Source organism: Callospermophilus lateralis, chromosome 4 (genome assembly GCF_048772815.1).
Source record: "Callospermophilus lateralis isolate mCalLat2 chromosome 4, mCalLat2.hap1, whole genome shotgun sequence".
Lineage (NCBI taxonomy): Eukaryota > Metazoa > Chordata > Mammalia > Rodentia > Sciuridae > Callospermophilus > Callospermophilus lateralis.
The window spans coordinates 48980600-48994781 of record NC_135308.1 but is presented as its reverse complement, the minus strand read 5'-3'; the positions used below and the strand labels follow the sequence as shown (position 1 = coordinate 48994781).

The 14182-nt window shown below is 36.6% G+C and overlaps 1 protein-coding gene across 1 annotated transcript; it reads left to right on the top strand.

The window, feature by feature from the left end:
* Window positions 1-573: 573 nt before the first annotated feature.
* Vdac3 (voltage dependent anion channel 3) lies at window positions 574-13882 on the top strand. The gene is made up of 9 exons (XM_076852468.1): window positions 574-823; window positions 3559-3627; window positions 4184-4233; window positions 7453-7605; window positions 8561-8613; window positions 9932-10159; window positions 11754-11904; window positions 12719-12776; window positions 13358-13882. Exons 2-9 carry the CDS (start codon window positions 3561-3563, stop codon window positions 13447-13449), a joined length of 852 nt encoding a protein of 283 aa, XP_076708583.1. The 5' UTR covers window positions 574-823; window positions 3559-3560; the 3' UTR covers window positions 13450-13882.
* Window positions 13883-14182: the final 300 nt, after the last annotated feature.

Below are 14182 nucleotides of genomic sequence, written 5' to 3'. Positions count from 1 at the left end.
GGTGAATTTCTTGATGTGAAGGTACCCTTTTCTCTTGATAAGCAGCCTATGGGGCGATTCTTTGAAACCATAGCAATATCCTACCCAACCATCGTTTTTTTTTTTTTTTTTTTTTGCCTGAATCAATTACTACTACAGTGGTTCCAAATTGGTGGTTTTCTATTTACATAATCTCTCCTACACACTCATTACTTGGTATTCTCCTCTGAAGAGCTTTCCCTCCTCCATCTCCTCTCCCCCTCTTGAGTTATCTACTTCTACTTACCCTTTGGGGACCTATGTTTTCTCATCCTTAAGATGACGCAAGGGTGACATTCTTGTCACTCTGAGATGAAATTCCCAAAAAGATCTGCTAGACATCTACCAGAGAATGAGTATGGATGTCGTGCCCGCGGGAGTATCCATCCGGATACAGCAGGGTCCCCATCTCTAAGTGCCTTCCCCGCGCCCCTCCATGGCAACTGTAGCTAGGTGCCTTCAGGCGTTCTCGCGAGAACGAGCCCCTACAGGGACAAAGCTAGGAGCCCTGGACTCCGCCGCACCACGTCAACCCTCGCCCCAGCCACCTGCGCGCTGGACCCTCCTGCGCACGCGCGCCAGAGAAGTCGGACAGTTGGTGCCCATCCACCCGGGCGGCTCCTCTCAGCACCCAGACCCGAGGCGCGCGAGCGCGACAAGACACCACGGCGTAAACGCGCTCGGGGGCGTCAGGGGCGCGCAGGCGCCGCGGGGGGAGTGAGGCCGCGCAGGCGCGGACGGCGTTGGTTTGAAGAAGACCTTCAGCGTTGCCCTGGCGGAGCCGAGACAGGCCCTTAGGTTGGAGGTGAGGCGAGCTGAGGCCGCGTACCCGGAAGACCTGGGAAGGCCGGAGAGTGGGGGGACTTGATCCAGGGGAGATCGACGGAGGCGGGCTTAACAGAGGGCGGTGGAGGGAGACAGCGGTCTAACGGGGCGCGGGCCGGGCAGGCCGCGGAGGGCAGAGGGGACGCCGGCTCCTGCCAGGAACCTTGCTCCTTGGCCGCCTCAGGTGATGGAGCCGCAGCGAGCCGCGACCTTCCTACCACCCCGCGTGCGGACAGGACTTTGTAAGGCTAGAAAGGAGGTCGGTTTCTAGGGAAGTTGGGTCCTTGAACCCCAAACCACTCCCGCACCCTCATCCTCACCTTTCTCTCTGGAATTGTTGACCAGCGGGGTCTTACACTGCTGGCCGAAGGGAGGATGCTGTTCGTGCAACTTAAAAAGCAGAATCGAGGAACAAAAGGGGGCTCTCTACTGACAAGTTTGTGGTTGTGTAAAGCAATATTATCTAGTTAACGCCTTTTTAAAAATTCCAGTCTGCGTCTAATGCAACCTCGGTACACGGTGCATGTCTACGAAGTACATTTTGTAGAGCTAATAGAAATATGTGGTTATAGCTCCAGTAACAGGAAATCTCCCTGACTTCTTGCTTTTTGCTTGATCATACCAGCAATGCATTTCCCGTCAGAATCATGGACCTGAAAAATAATATTAAATTAGGCAGAATTGAGATCAGTAAACTAAATCAGCTACTTGACTTTTGCAAAGTATCTGATACTGGTTTTGAAAAATGACAAAATGAAAAAGATTATAACTAGTACCTAGAGGAATATATATGGGTGCTTGTGAATATTTCAGTGTATCTTTTCTCTTGTCACTAAGAAAAACTGAAAGCCTTACCCATTTCTATTTGAATATATAATTCCTGCTTTTCTATAATGATCTCCCAAAATACAGGCTTCTGGCAAAATTTCAACAAATGAATACTAGCATCCACTGTGATCATAATATGAAGTTAGAATTCAGAATATGTAAAAGTCTTGAATTGATTATTGGAGTATAAGGGACTGAATTGTAAAATAATTGCTCTGAAGTGAACTATGAAACTCTGTAGCTTAGAGCAAAGTTTTATTCTGGTTTGAGTCAACATATCCATACCACTCTTTTACCTTTACTACATTCTTTCCTCTTTGTTTTATAATTTGGTGGTGGTGGGGAATCGAACTTGGGGCCTCCTGCATGCCAGGCTAGCATTCCACCACTGAGCTACATTGCTAGCTTATATTCCTCTAAACTTTCTATATGGTTTTATATATATTGTACATGAAATTATGCATGTATGTATATAAAATACTCTGTCCTCTTAACTTTATATCATAGTGTCTGTTATATTTGACAGGTTTAGATTAAGGAACAAACTTTAATGAATTCTCAGTTAAGAAGTGCATGAGGGCTGGGGTTGTAGTTCAATGGTACACTTGCCTAGTCTCTGTGAGGCACTGGGTTCCATCCTCAGCACCATACAAAAATAAACAAATAATAAAGCTATTGTGTCCAACTATAACTAAAAAAATGTTTTTTTAAATTCCTCTTTAAAAAAATGTAGTACATGAAGCACTTCGAGTATGATGGTCAAGTATGATGGCATAGATAGAAACTTAGCAGAAGTTCAGATTAAGAGCTAGACTAAATATAAATAGCTGGACTAAATATAAATAATGTGTAAATAAATAGTTTGAATGCCTAGATGATTCAGATGTAGTAATTGTAAGTGCTAGCTGAAACTCTGGATTTTTCTGGTGTAATAAAAGTGTGTTCATGGAACTGGTTAAAGTGGTTCTGTAATTGGTTAGACATGGCTTTTGAATCTGTGAGAGGCACACAGCAGAACCTGCTGCAGGAAAGAGCTTCCATTATAGAAAAAGGGCAAAGGAATTGTATGTTCAGTAGTGTTGGTAGCTTTGGCGACTTTGATGTGAGGGTCATGTTGGCAGTAGACAAGTTGGGGCAAGATGTAAAGTCAAGGCAGCTTAGGTTTTCAAAGTTATAACTGCAGAGTTTACATCAACTTTGGTAAACAGATTACTGAAGATAGAATTTATCCTATTTTAGATAATGATAAAATTATAAACTTTAAGAAGAGCTTTGAAAAAGACCATATTCTGGATGAATATGTTTCAATTAGTATGGTAGCTTTTATTTAAGGCTTCTTTTAAGCCTTGTTTCAGAGAAGCAAAATGCTAATCCTGAGGATTTTTTCCTTTGTGTGTATGTGTGTGGTGCTGGGTATTGAACCCGGGACTTTGCTCATGTGTGCCATCACTGAACTACATTCCTTGCCCCAACTCTGAAGGTTTTGGTTACATATATTGTTACAGTTCCATAAAAATTTTACCTTGTGGCTGTACGCAGCTCATTGGCTATATAAAGTCCAGTAAAGCTTTTTCTGAAGTAAGTTTTGAAGGTTTTGTTTTGTTTTTAGAAGAGTATCATTTAACAGAGCACCCCCCTTCAACCTGTGAGAACTTTCTTTTCTTTGAAATGTAGTCAGAAAGATAACTTCTGACTCTCATGAGAAAACCTTTTATTTTCTAGTGTTCTGGAAAGCTCTTTTTTTAAGGAGCAGAATGCCTTTTCTTAACTTTGACATTAATGATGCAAAGGAAGAAAAAACTATGCCTCACAGGAGGAAAGAGTAGAACAACTTTAGGTGAATACAGACTAAGTGATTACTCCTTTGTTCTCATCTTTCTTTATAAGATATGTGTAACACACCGACTTACTGTGACCTAGGAAAGGCTGCCAAGGATGTCTTCAACAAGGGATATGGTAAGGATATACTATTCTAAATCTCCAGGTTTGGGTAAGGGTTAGTGTTGAATAGCTACTGTGTGTACAATAATGTGTTAGTAAAATAATGGTAAGCCAACATTAATTTACTTTACAAACTTTAAGGGGATAACTATTAACAGGCTATTAGACTTCATTCTTTAGAGAGAGTTCCTCAAAGCATTTATTTTTAGGTTTTAAAATTTTAGGCTGTGCACATTTAATTTTTTCCTGATAATATTAATTGTATGTTTCAACTTGTATATATATATTTGCATAATATTTTCCAGTAATTTTGTTTCTTGGAATAGTAAATATTCCTTTCATTCATTTGTTCTTTAACTTATATTTTAAAAGTATGTCTTTATTCATTTTGAGGGTCTTAAAAATTATACTTATTTCATTGTAATGCAGTTTCTTTCTGGAATACTCACCTAATGAGAATACCATGTATTTTCCATTTGGAAAGTATTCTGTGCTATTTTCTTAATTTCTGAGTGAAAAAAAATGGTGTGTCACATTTTATATATTACTTTGTTTTTGTTTGTGTATCTAGGGTTTGGCATGGTCAAAATAGATCTGAGAACCAAGTCTTGTAGTGGAGTGGTGAGTAGCTATTATATTTTGAATAGATGTAGCATAATTAACTTAAAAGGAACTTGCTTAAAAATAATTAATCTAGTTAAGTGGATTGGCATACTTTTGGAACTGTGCTCTTTCTTACAGTTTTGTTCTGCTCTTGATTTCACTAACTCAGCCAGTGAAACCTATAGACAATCAGATTAAATGTGGCAGAGATACTTGTGTTTGTCATAATGAGAATATTCTCCATCATACTCTTAGAAGATAGAGAATATGTATTTTTGACTCATATCATATCTTTGCATTCATGAAAATATATTACCAAAAACTTTATTGCCATTATAATGGGTTCATGTACGTTTTTTAATTAATTTCAATTTTAGTCTCTTCATGATTAGTTGAAACAAAATGTAGTAATAAAAGTATTTCTACATGTATGCACATGGGTAATTAATTCTTTAATTTTTAACTGATGATGTTCTTAACTTCCAGTCTTGTTCTCTCCCTTTTTTTTTTTTTCCTGGTGGTGCTGGGGATTCAGTTTTGAGGATTCAGTTGTCTCATGCTAGACAAGCATTATACTACTGAGCTATGTCCCTAGCCCCAACTTGTCCTTTTTTCCCCTGGAAGTAAGAATATAGTAAAGGATGTATTGACATTTTTTCAAAGCATCATTAGCCAAAGTTTTTATTCAATAAATCTCAGCAAATAGGTTAACTTTTTATTAACTTCATTCTCTGATTTCTCCTCATGAGCTCATCTTTTGTTTGTATTTACCTATTTGAACCCACGCAAAGTTTATTTCTGGAAATAAAGATTTAATTAGAAGGACAGAGGCATGGGGAATTCCTATATATTTTCTGTTGGACTCTATATAATTTTTGGTTTGTCACTATCATTCTTTTTCTGGGATTCTGTAGCATAAATAAATATACATATTCACCTGCCCTACTAATATTGGCATATTGTATGTATGTCTATGTGAAAAGAGAGAAATCATACATGTTTTGAGTAGGTTTTGGAATTTGTGCAAGTTATGTTTGTGTTGTGAATGTTATCAACTAAATTTTATCTCCCCTTTCATGCTGCTGTGGTGTGATTATATTCATTCAGATGGTAAGGAAAAAAGCTTATTTGTTTTTATGGTTGCTTTTGGTCTTGGTACTTGAAATTTAGGATACATTTCATTCACTGTTTCTTAGATTGTATCTGCATATTTTTATCATACAGTATCTATTTAACAGTAACATTTTTGTTCTGTTGCTTACTAACATGTAATATAGAGCTGTGGATGTTATATGCATGTTATAAATATATTTTTCACTTATTTGACCTAAGTATGAAATTAGACTGAAGCAGTTGTGGTTATGGAGTTCAACTTCTCTGAGATTTTTACCTTAGCATTTTAGTTTCTTGACAGAGCTTCAAACTAAGAAAAGTTGACAGTAACAAGGAAGACATGTAGACTATATCACTTTAATTTTATTCATAAAATTTTTCTAACACCAAAATTAATATCTGTGTTTCCTATGCTTGTCAAATTTATGAAAATATAAAAATACTAAAACAAAACAATTGTCACATTAAAGAATTACAAGGACTGTTAAACATGACTAACATTTTATCGCTTTTTTTCTAAGGCCTTGCTCTAAATGTGCAGCATGATAGTCTCTTTGAAAGCTTTCTGTGTGGTGCTGATAAACAGATCACAGTTTCCCAGTTGTTTCTTCTGCCTGTGGAACTCGAGTTAGGGGGCAGAGTTTTGTTAAAGGGAGGATTCATATTGCAGGCAGTGAAACAGAACTGGTCACGGTTGGCAGCCTTTTATTCTGTTGGCAGTATTTCAGAAATGCTCCTTGCAAACAGGACCAATCAGAATGTTTTTTTCTTGACAGTTGTAGATTGTCAGTGACAGGTGTTGACTGTTTGCATGCCCCTAGAAGGAGGTCTGTTTCTAATTGCTTATTGTCATATGACTGAAAGGATACTTAAATTGGGAGGAGGATATACTTAAGGCATTCATAGTAGCTGTTGGTAGAAAGCAACTTTATAAGGTAACAGGATGGAGAAGAAGGAAAGAAGGATAAATTGTAGCATTCTACTTTATTGTGAGAAATAGGTAGATAATTTCAAGTATTGAAATTGTTTATGTTGAAAGTTTTGTGGATAGTGTTGTAGACAAAAGCGGTTATTGTTTTCACAACATTGTGAATGTACTTAATACTTCACGTTAACATGTACGCTGTACACTTGAAAACTGTTAAAATGCTAAATTTTATGTTAAATGTATTTTTCCACAATAAAAATACATTAGAAAAAGTAATAGGCTGGGGGTTTAGCTTAGTGTTAGAGTGCTTGCCTAACCATGCACAAAGCCCTGGGTTTGATTACTTGTGCTGCAAAAATCAAACAAAAAACAAAACCCAAAGCACTGATTCTGTTAATGGGGAGGGGTAGTGCTTTGGGCTTTTTAAGGACTTCTAGATTTAATTAGTAGTTTGAAAGGCATTACAGAGAACTGATGATGTTTTTTAGACCATGAAAGTAAAATGTTTAAGATTCAATAATTTTGTCTTTTGGCATTTATTTTTAGTAAAGATATATTTCTTAAGGAGAGAATTATTTTTATTGTTTGCTTGTTTATTTATTTATTTTGATACTAGGGTTTAAACCCAGGGGTACTTTACCCCTGAGCTACATCTCCAGCTTTTTAAAAAAATTTTATAATAATTTTTTATAATAATTATTTTATTTGTTTATTTTTATACAGAACTAAGGATCAAACCCAGTGCCTCACGCATGCTAGGCAAGCAGTCTGCCACTGAGCTACAGCCCAAACCTCTAGCTCTTTTTATTTTTTATTTTGAGACAGGGTCTTGCAAAAAGTTGTGTAGGGCCTCACTGAGTTTGCTGAGGATGGCTTCAAACTTATAATCTTCCTGCCTCAGGCTCCTGAGTCACTGGGATTACAGAGTGTGTGCCACCACCCACAGCTTGAAGGAGAGAATTTAAGGTGCCCATTTAGGAAGAGTATATAGACCATTAAATATCAAAAAAGAAAGATGATTAATTAAGATATATATTAAGAGAGGAAAAGCAGAAGGAAAGCAGGATTGCTGTAAAGTAGGGTACTGGTATAAAAGTAAATTGTATTAGTTTCTGATGCATTGAGCTCTGCTTTCTGAAATTAATGTTTTCTCTTGGATGAGATAATTTTAAAGTAATTATCTTTTTGTTTACCAGGAATTTTCTACTTCGGGTCATGCTTATACTGATACAGGGAAAGCGTCGGGCAACCTAGAGACCAAATATAAGGTCTGTAACTATGGACTTACCTTCACCCAAAAATGGAACACAGACAATACTCTTGGGACAGAAATCTCTTTGGAGAATAAGGTAAGAGAAAGCATTAGAAGTTATTTGTAGGTTCAGTTTCTCTTGAAGATTGAATGATGAACAAACCCCAAATATAATCTGAATGAGGTCTTACGCCATATCTAATAGCTATATTTTTTCTATGCATGTGTTTTTTTTTTTTTGGTATATCTTACATTTCTAGAAATAAGGCTTTGTTTGTGAGTCCTGTGATTATTACATAACATCTTTTCTGATCAGTTCTGATTATTTTGTTATATAGTTGAACTTTTTCTGAGTAGAATAAACTATTTGCAGTAGTTGAGTTTTGTAATCATTGTAAAATTGGCTCCACAAAAAAATGTTTCTAAAATTCTTTAACATTTTCAAGAAGAAATATCAGTAGACATCTGTCAAGTGTCCACTATGTACAGGGCACTGTTTTTAAAAGTGTATCTGTATGCACGTTGTCATATAAACACATTACAGCTGAATAAATTATTTAAGTTGACTTGTTATATCATTACAGTAACTTCAAGAGAATGTAGCAAGATTATTTTGTTGTATTGGAATTTATTATTTTTGTTCTATAATTTATGTTATTTGCCTTAATAGGATTTGGCCTATACATTTTAACCTCCTTTTTTGAGATGGGGTCTCACGATGTTGGCCGAGCTGGCTTTGAGTTCCTGGGCTTAAGGGATCCTCCTGCCTCAGCCTCCGAAATAGCTGGGACTACAAGTACCTGCCCAGTTGGCTCAGCTTATAACCTGTTTTTTGATGGGAGAACCATGCGGAAGGCTAGGGGTGAGGGACGAAGAATAAGGGGACAGGGAAGGATGGGAGGTAATTTATTATATAATTTAATATCTGGCTTTCTTTAATGACTTCCTATTTTTGTTAAAGAGGAAGTTAGAGGAAACTTAAGAATTGGCTCTTTGAGTCAAATAAAGTATTAAAAATTACTAATTGTTCATTTAAAATCTTTGTTTTTCAGTTGGCTGATGGGTTGAAACTGACTCTTGATACCATATTTGTACCGAACACAGGGTAATTATCTAAACCCTATTTTATGAATTGTTTTTGAAGCCTTAAAGGTTTAGAAAGGAGTTTCGATGAAAGTTTAGAGGCAGGGAAAAATTAGGAGGCTCCTGTTAAGAATACTAGAGACATTGTGTATGAAAAGATAAAGAAAGATCCTTGAAGTAGGATAGCATTTTCATTTGAAAATTGAACAGATGAACAAAAATTTATGTATCTATTCCAGAGAGGCATATTGTAGAAAAAAAGTTTGGGAGCCAGAAGGGTCTAAGACCATAGGTATATCTTAAGCTGTTCTAAAGATTGATGGGTATGATATTCTTCTGAGAAGTTAATTTCTGAAGCAAATAATCTTCAGAATATAATATAATTTATGGACTCTAGAACACCATAATGAATAGTTTTGCTACTGACTTGATTTCTTAGCATACTCTGTAAAGAATGTGGATGTGTTATTTCCTCTAAGTTGGTTCCCGGCTATCTGAAGGACAAAGGTGCTGCATAAATGGAAAGTAGAATTTCTTCTCAGTTGTAACTAGTATCTTTCCTGTTACATGCTTAGTTACCTTTAGGACAAATATTCTCATCAGAGATTTGACTGGAATAGGACATGGATTATTAAGAACTAATTTTGTCTGTTCAGTATTATTCTTCAAAATAATACATTTCTTTCCATGATAAGTTAATAATGTGTATTGGGTGTTACTTTTGTGGCATTTGCAAACTTATAAAGAGATTTAGTTCTCATATGTCTGTGTACCTACATCTCCAGTATTAATTTGGCACTGAAAAATTTTATTCCTTTTTAAATAAAGTTTTAATTGACATTTTACATGTTTTATGGGTATTATGTGGTGTTTTGATATTTGTATACATTGTGTAATGTTCAAGTCATAATAAACGTCTCTGAACATTTATCATTTCATGGTGAAAACATCAAATCCTTTTTTCTTTTTTGAATTATATATAGTACATTATCTCTATGTATAGTAACCATACTGTGCAATAGAATGCCAAAGCTTAATATTTCCCATCTAACTTAGAAACTGTTGACCAACCTTTCCCCTTATAGTTTTATTTATGCCTTTATAAAATTAATCATGAAGGTACCCTGTTATTTGAACTTGCAGTGAAGAATAGATAATAATAGTATGTACATTTCTAATATTAGTAAACTTACATTTGTAGAGCTAAGAAATCTGAAACATTTTTACCATCCTTATGCCATCTACCAAAACAGTATTTACTTTGGGAGAGAGAGGGTCTTACCTCTAAAGATTCCTGCGTAATGGTTGAAACTTATGTTGTTCTCATTTGTTTTTTACAGAAAGAAGAGTGGGAAATTGAAGGCCTCCTATAAACGGGATTGTTTCAGTGTTGGCAGTAATGTTGATATAGATTTTTCTGGGCCAACCATTTATGGCTGGGCTGTATTGGCTTTTGAAGGTTGGCTTGCTGGCTATCAGATGAGTTTTGACACAGCTAAATCCAAACTGTCTCAGAATAATTTCGCCCTGGGTTATAAGGCTGCAGACTTCCAATTGCACACTCATGTGTGAGTATTTATACATTGATTCTTCTTTAGTACCAGTGCATTTGCCCCCCAAAAGGTGATAGTTAGCATATTGAGAAGATTAGAAGTGATGGTAATATGCCGTAGAGGATACCCAGCCTTGCTGTGTTTTCATTGTCAGCAGAACACTGTCAGGAGGCCAGTGCAGTAGTGCATATTGCTGCACTACTGGTAGTTACTGGCTTCTCAATCTTTACCCCAAGCTTTATTAAGCTCTAGAAACTGTAGGAGAACCACTACTTAAGAGACAACCCAGAACATGGGTTATCCTCTGGGTATAAAAAATCTTTTGGAGAGTTCTGCTTCTTCCTCTGCTACCCTGCTACCTATGCCATCTGGGCCATATCTGGAAACTGGTCTGTTTGGATTACTAAGAACATCTTCTGTTCTTCTATATTGATTGGAGCATCCTCAGTAATTCTATGGAGGCTTTCAGGTATCCTTGGTCAGAACTGCTTCTCCTATTACATTCAGAAGTAACAGAAGTCCTTAGAACTGTCCTGGGATTCAGTTGTGTAGCCTGTACTCTGTTGGCTGAACGAATCTGTACTTGTATTTTAAGTCTTGGCCAACTGAATATTGTACTGTACCAGGACATAAAAGAAAAGGGTGAGCCAGGCATGGTGGCAAACACCTGTAATCCCAGCGCCCTGGGAGGCTGAGACAGGAGGATCATTAGTTCAAAGCCAGCCTCAGCAAAAGCAAGGTGCTAAGCAACTCAGTGAGACACCCTGTCTCTAAATAAAATGCAAAATAGGGCTGGGGATGTGGCTCAGTGGTTGAGTGTCCCTGAGTTCAATCCCTGGTACCAAAAGAAGATAAAAGGGTAAGCTAAGTGTTTTTGAAGTATTACAGATTGCTCTCCACTAGATACTCTTATTCACTTATGATGGCTAAACAGAGTCAAACAGTGATATAGATAGGCATTGATACTGGTAAAATGGGAAACATGAAAGCTCATCTGTGATGTTTTAAATCTATAATTAGGTGCTTCTCTGGTGCCCCCTCAATATCTTAGGGATATGTTTTCTCTAGGGCTATGTTTTAAACAACATCCAGATTTGGCTTTCCTATATTTCTGCTTTTTAAAAATTTTCATAATCTTTATTGAACTCTCCTTTGAAGTTTCTAAATTTTATGAACATCCCAAAGATCATATTTACCTGCCTTTGTACAAAATTGAATCAGTCTAAGAAACTTACATTATAGCTGGGTGTGGTGGTGAATACCTGTAATCCCAGCAACTAAGTAGTCTAAGCAGGAAGATCACAGTTTGAGGCCAGCCTCAGCAATGTAGGGAGACCCTCTCTCAAAATAAACAATAAAAAGGACTAGGGATGTAGCTCAGTGATGGAGCAATAAATGAATCAAATGTTACTGTGTTCTCATTAGGTGATTATAAATTGCACAGTTGGATTAAGTTCCTTGTTTAATGGTCATTTATGTTAGAAATTTGCAGAAATCTTTAGTTGCAAAATGTAATCTATATTTAGATACTCTTAGAATTTGTTTCCATGTCAGAATAATGAATGGTACAAACTAATATTTATGACTTTTTCTTATGCTATGAAAACAGGAATGATGGCACTGAATTTGGAGGTTCTATCTACCAGAAAGTTAATGAGAAGATTGAAACATCAATAAACCTTGCATGGACAGCTGGTAGCAACAATACCCGTTTTGGCATTGCTGCTAAATATAAGCTGGATTGTAGAACTTCTCTATCTGTAAGAATGTGCTACCAGTTTGGATCTGCTCTTATGTTTTCATCTCAGCTATAGTTGAATGTTGTGATATGATTGTAGTTTGTGCATTCTTTATTAACTTTAATGAGATAGTTCATTGTGTAGTAAAAAGGTAATTGTGCCTGGGGGTAGGAATTATGGATTCTAGTCCTAGCTCTTCCTCTATTTGGCTATTGTCTGACCTTCTGAAGTAGTTTGATCTCTTTGGCCTTAGCAATTTCTTATCTGTAAACTCATGGGATAGGATTACTATTCTTGTTGTTATTGGTAGCTCTTAATAATAGTAAATCTACTCTTAGATTTCAGGGACTTAATGCTTAGGCTTTCCATATACTATTTCATTTAATCCTCCCTACTGTATGTGATGAGCAGTGTATATTTATCTCTGATTTATAAATGAGAAAACTGGTCTAGAAAGGTCAAAGTCACAGTTTGTGGCAGTGTCAAGATTTGAACCCATATCTGATTTTCTGTCAGCAGAGTTCATATTATAACCACTGTCAGGTTGTAAACTAGCATTTCAAAGAATTTAATTCATAGGCATATACCGTGAATTAAAAGAAATTTGCTCAGGGCCTTTAAGCACACATTCTCAAAGTTGCCACTATTCCTCCCAGCCCTATTGACTTCTTAAAAGGCTAATCTTTTTATTTATACAATTTTCAGTTTTACTAATTCTAGTTTGGCTCCAAAGTGCTTTTAGTTTTGGAAACTTGATGCATGAAGTAGTGGTTGTATTGGCTTACATATTGTGAAATTGATTGTCTTCTGTTTTTATTCCATCTCTTAATCTTAGGCTAAAGTAAACAATGCCAGCTTGATTGGACTGGGTTATACTCAGACTCTTCGACCAGGTATGTAAAAAAATTAATAACAGAGGGGTTCAGGTAGAAGGTGATAAAGGAACCATAAGAATAACTTATAGAAAGACATCCTACAGGGCTGAGGTTGTGGTTCAGCAGTAGAGTGCTCGTCTAACATGTGCAAGGCACTGGGTTCAATCCTCAGCGCCACATTAAAATAAATAAATAAAGTTATTATGTCCACCTACAGCTAAAAAGAAATCTATTAAAGAAAAAGAAAGATAACCTATAATCATTGTAGGTTGATTTCAGACCATTTTATAACATTTGATCAAGTACTTTCAGATCAAATACTTTCACATAGAAAGGGTTTATTTCTAACTATAATTTGGTCACTCTGGCTTTTTAGTTTGGTTGATCACTTATTGTTTGTAACCCTGAACTCCAAATAAAAGTTTGCTGTGATCATGCTTTAAGCATGTCAGATCAGAGGATAATGGATAACCCTATTCCAATTTAGTACAGCTTATACCCAGCTTATAATTCATGGAATTGACTGTCCATTAGTTCTAGAAACTTAGATCTGATTGTAATGTTGGCAATAACCGACTGTGGTGTTTTCTTCTTTCTAGGAGTCAAACTGACCCTGTCAGCTTTAATCGATGGAAAGAACTTCAGTGCAGGAGGGCACAAGGTTGGATTGGGATTTGAACTGGAAGCTTAATGTGGTTTTGAGTAAAGCATCAGATTTGTTCTTGGAAGTGAAGAGAAATGAACCCACTATGTTTTGGCCTTAAAATTCTTCTGTGAAATTTCAAAAGTGTGAACTTTTTATTCTTCCAAAGAATTGTAAATCTCCCCACACTGAAGTCTAGAGATTGCAAGTCCATCCTAAGGGAGGTTCTTGAAGGCATGCCTGGAAGTTGTCATGTTTGTGCCACATTTCAGTTGAGTTCTGCAGTGTTAATTTAAATTTTTTCCTCAGCGACAGTGTAGTGTCATGTTAAAGGAAATGATCTGATCCTCAAGTTTGTACATTACGTCCTGCATGTACCATACCACTTTTTCATGATGTTTTAATATATTGGTCTCTGTGCTATAGTGGAATCTTTGGTTTTGCATCAGAGTAAAATAAAATAAACCCATCACACTTGGAACACGATTGCTTATCTGATTTGCTAGTGGTGGTTTTCTTGTATTTGATGTGGTCTTTTCAAAAATACTTTCATAGATGGGATATGTATCAAAAGTGGTATTTCTAGAATGCTGTTGCCTATCCTTTCTACTTTCATTACCCTCACACTTTCATTGCTTGGGCTGAAGGATGAAAAGGTAGGTTTTGTTCTTCTGGGGAGAAATACGTCTGTTGAGGTACTTGCTTTCTCTTGTGGTGTGACAGGGTAGTGTCGTGATAGTAGTTTCATAAGTCTCCTGAGAAAGAGGGAGGGTGGGATTTG